The 4,441-nt window shown below is 37.6% G+C and overlaps 1 protein-coding gene across 1 annotated transcript in view; it reads left to right on the top strand.

Annotated features, from left to right (window-relative positions):
- MYOM1 (myomesin 1) overlaps positions 1 to 4,441 on the top strand; it is a 71,806-nt gene that overhangs the window by 30,130 nt on the left and 37,235 nt on the right. Inside the window, exons 13-15 of the mRNA XM_018553410.1 lie at positions 1,303 to 1,427; positions 1,941 to 2,124; positions 2,225 to 2,399. Of these exons, the coding sequence (XP_018408912.1) occupies positions 1,303 to 1,427; positions 1,941 to 2,124; positions 2,225 to 2,399 (484 nt within the window). The remainder of the gene's footprint in view (positions 1 to 1,302; positions 1,428 to 1,940; positions 2,125 to 2,224; positions 2,400 to 4,441) is intronic.

Below are 4,441 nucleotides of genomic sequence, written 5' to 3'. Positions count from 1 at the left end.
AGAGGTGAAAATATCTGTAAGTGTTATACTTACACATTACTAAGCATACATGCACCTAAAATGCTAGGATATGATGAAAACATGAAGTGGTTACCTGTAGACTGTACATGGGTTGCCAACATATGCCTTTAATTAACACATATTGGTCACACAAGTTATATGGTTAATTAACCTTTTAACCAAATCTAATTAAAGCAGAACCTCGCTCCTATTCTTTACAACCAAGGAAGGTGCCATCGTAACCTCTATTTGGATTGCAGGTGCCATGTGCTGTACATGTTATCAGCTACGACACCAGCCATTTGAGGGCTTGAAAGTTTGGGTGAGAGTAGAAATAAGCACACTAGCAACGTTTACAGGTGCTAGTGACTACTTTGGGAAACAGTTAAATTGTCGGGTTTAGTTCTGCTTTACCCTTAGAACTTCTAAAACTATGGTATATCAGTAATTATAGACATGAGCTGGAAGCTTTGGACAGTATATACTATACTGTTAACACTGCTTGACCAGACTTACTTGTGCAGGTAGGGCATCTGTCCTGCCACCACTAACAGTCAAGAGAAAGGAATTTTATAATTAAATCAGTTGGGAAAGTTGGGAGTGTTGTAAGGGGAAACTATCATGGTTTTTGGTCAATTTTAATGTAATCATGTTTTTAAAGTTTGTTAGTTTTTCAGTTGATGTTTCAAATGTGTGTTTATACAATATTCATATTACATATAAACATTTAATACATTCATGAGTTCCAGAGAAGTTTAGATTATCTAAACAGACAGCATAGTAGAACCTTCCTGCCCTCAGAACTCAGTCTCAATGAAACCTCAGATGGAGCCATTCGATTAGGCAGGAGTCGCTTTGACTCATTCACTGGTATTTATAAATTTCAACTTTTGCTATTGAGCTCTGTAAACGTCGGATCTTTTTGTGACCAGAGATAATAATGAAAAGGAATCTAAAACTCCAATGGCCGGGTGAAACGTTTAATTCAGAAGAGTTGTTAAACCTGACTGTAATAAATAAAAAAAGAAAATCACTAAATCTTTAAGAAGTCATCACAGTGAATAAAATATGTCAAGCATTACATGTTTGCACATCCATCTGTATGATTTTGTCATGCTTTGTATTATGTGTATGTTGTGTTAATTGCCTTAGTAAAGGGAGAACAATTAAACTTTGTGTCGATGGCATCACTGGCAGAAATAGAACCCAAGAACCCAGCACTGCAAGGCAGGAGTGCTATCATCTTAGTTACTATGATATTTCCTTAATTTATGAGTGACTGCTCTGTGTTTTTATCTGCAGAGGGTGTTATTCCTGGACCACCATCTGATCTCACTGTGACAGAAGCCACTAAAAACTATGTGGTGCTCAGCTGGAAGCCACCTGGTCTGCGCGGACATGAAGGTGTTATGTATTATGTGGAAAAGGTGATATTACATTGGTACACACAGTATTGCAATCTAGGGCTTGTTTGTATAGCACACTGTGGCTTCATAAACATGGTGAAAATACCTTGGAGTTGTTTTCAGCAGCACTGTGTAATTTTTTGTCATTCTTTGTAAATATTAGAAAATGAAACCAAACCAATGGGTGAAAAACTTAAATTTTATTGGATCAATTGTATAGTATTAATGACGTGTTTGTTCTTTATAGTCCTTCAAAAGTGCTAACTAGCTTCCGTTCAGCTAATTTTTTCATTTTTGTTATTTTTTATTAATTTTTAAGATTGGGGTTTATACACGTTATACATCTCATATAAACAGTACATCCTAATGTAGGAGGAATAGGGATAACCTTTGTAAATACAGTTCATGGAACGATTTTTCTTTCCAGTTTACTGTTGCAATTCATAAGAGAAACTTAAATGTGATAATAATTTTCCTCTTTTTCTACTATTGCCTAAGTTTATATTATTTTAATAAATAACAATTGCTTTGCAGAGTGTTGCTGGTACAGAGAATTGGCAGAGAGTAAATACAGAGATCCCAGTCAAGTCTCCAAGATTTGCTCTGTTTGATCTGGCTGAGGGAAAGTCTTACAGCTTCAGAGTGCGATCTTGCAATTCTGCGGGAGTTGGAGAGCCTACAGAAGCCACTGAGTCTACTGTTGTAGGTGACAAACTTGGTAAGTGTTCTAAACACTAACCTCAAAAATTAACCTATGTTAAACCTAAAACTTGACCTATGTATATTTTGGGCCTTTTAGCAATGTGTTTATTTTTTAGATATCCCTAATGCTCCCAGTCATATTGTGCCCACAAGAAACACAGACACTTCTGTGGTCGTTACATGGACAGAATCTAAGGATTCCAGAGAGCTGGTGGGATACTACATCGAGGCCAGTATCGTAGGATCAGGTCAATGGGAACCATGCAACAATAACCCAGTGAAAGGCAGTAGGTAAGATAATACCATATTGTTAGTACTAGACTTTGGCTGGTCATATTTACAAATCACACAGACAATTTAAGGATTGAACATACAAATCACATGGTGTATGGCAAGCAGTAAGTCCATGCAGTTCCAAGTGGCAAGTGGTGCCTTACAACCAGTGTTCAAGTGCATCCATTTACATAGTAATAATAGACAAGGTTTTCATTGTACCCAAACCTCACTTTTTTATTGGGGTATATATGAAATATTGCAAATAATATTTTGCGTTCTCCTTTTGAGCATTTTCTCCTTTGCTCCTTTGTTGTAAAAAAAGCGTCTTGTTTACGGAGCTCAGATTACAGGTCACAAGCTGAAATGTATACACTCAAGTGATTCATGTTTCATCCCTTATCATATGGCTCCATCCCAGGTTGTAATTAGACAAGGTTTTACAACCTGGGATACATTTATACCAAGTTGTAATTAGATAGGGCCACCCTAAAAGAAGATAACTACTACTGTGACTATTTTTAAAGAACCTATAGTTCTTTGTCATGTTCTGACATGTTTATTTGTTAGACAAAGGTTGTATATACTGTAGATAGCTAAAACAAATATAAACAATCAGTTTAAAAATTAAAAAATTGTAAAGGAATACCTTACTTTTATTAACAAATAATATAGCTTATAAAATTGCTACACAAGCCATTTTGCAATTTAATGTTATTTAAAAAAAATAGCTTTCTATAGCAATCTGAAGCTGCTGCAATGTTCTAAAACTGTTAAACAAATTCAATGCAACATGGCATCCTGGAGGTGTTCTGTACACTGTTGGTGTATGGAATGCCATTCAAAATGTGATTTCCTGCTTCTGTAATTGGCTCTCATACGTCTGCACTAAGATACAAGTAACATTTTAGGCATCCCCTGCAATAGGAATTTGATTTTTGGTGAGATACTCCACCAGCTGATTATAATGAACATAGACCCTCCCATTCAGAAATCAGTCTGAAAAGGGTATGTTGCAACAAACAGCAATTTCTTCAGAACAGAAAAAGCAGGAATCTGCTATCCTCACAATGTACTTAGATTACCCAGAGGGTTTTTTTTCTCAACAAAAGTGGAGTTACACTTTAAAAAATAAACAACATTGACTAAAAACAACATTTTTTACAATTGTTTTTGTATTTATTCACAATTAGCGCAATGTATAATACATAAGAGTAGACTACAAAACCTTAAACGTGTACAACCAAGACATTAGCAAAGTGAAAAAAACACACTCTTGGGCCTTTAGGAACAAAAGGCCTGGGGACTCAAGTGGTTAAATGGAAACTATCATGGTTCTTAGTCAATATTCTTTCAGAACTTTTTGAACTTGAACTTTTTGAACAGTTTTTGAACTGGTCTGTCTGATGTATCTAATACAATCAAACAAACAAACATTTAGGGGTCTATTCACCAAGCTGCCGAGGGCAGCCGAGTGAATGCCCGATCTGAAGTGAAGTGAGCCGAACACTATTCACTTCAGGCTGGTACGGCTGATTTCAGCCATACATCGGCTGAAATCAGCCGTACATCGGCTTGCGTCGAGTGGCTTCGGGTCGGCCAAACATGCTCAGCATGTTCGGCCGACCCGAAGTGCAGAAGGAGTTCGACTCAGCCGATCCAACATCTGGATCGGCTGAGCCGAACCTCCGGCAGGCTTCTCACTGCTGTTCTGGCTATTCTTAAAGATGCCGAACAGCAGAGAGTGAATAGCGGCTCGGCTGTTCTGCTCGGTCCCTCAGAGGGACCGAGCAGAACAGAAAAAGAGTGAATAAAGTAAAAAAAAGTAAATAGAAAACGATTGTGCGGAGCTAGCAGTGACAGCTAGCTCCGCCCAATAGTTTTCTAAAAAAAAAAACCTCTCCCGGGCGCTCTGGGAGTCTCCCGCTCCCGGCCGCCCAGGCGAGAAACAGTGCTGTGTCTTTTTTTCTTTATTCTGACGCGATCGATGTCAGAATAGAAAAAAAAAAAGAGAATTTTCCCATTGAAAAGCATTGGGACATTACTATTGGCTATTTCAA

The sequence above is a fragment of the Nanorana parkeri genome, unplaced genomic scaffold (assembly GCF_000935625.1).
Source record: "Nanorana parkeri isolate BGI_ZX_2015 unplaced genomic scaffold, ASM93562v1 scaffold7, whole genome shotgun sequence".
In the NCBI taxonomy this organism is placed as follows: Eukaryota; Metazoa; Chordata; class Amphibia; order Anura; family Dicroglossidae; genus Nanorana; species Nanorana parkeri.
This window is presented reverse-complemented; position numbering and strand designations above follow the sequence as displayed.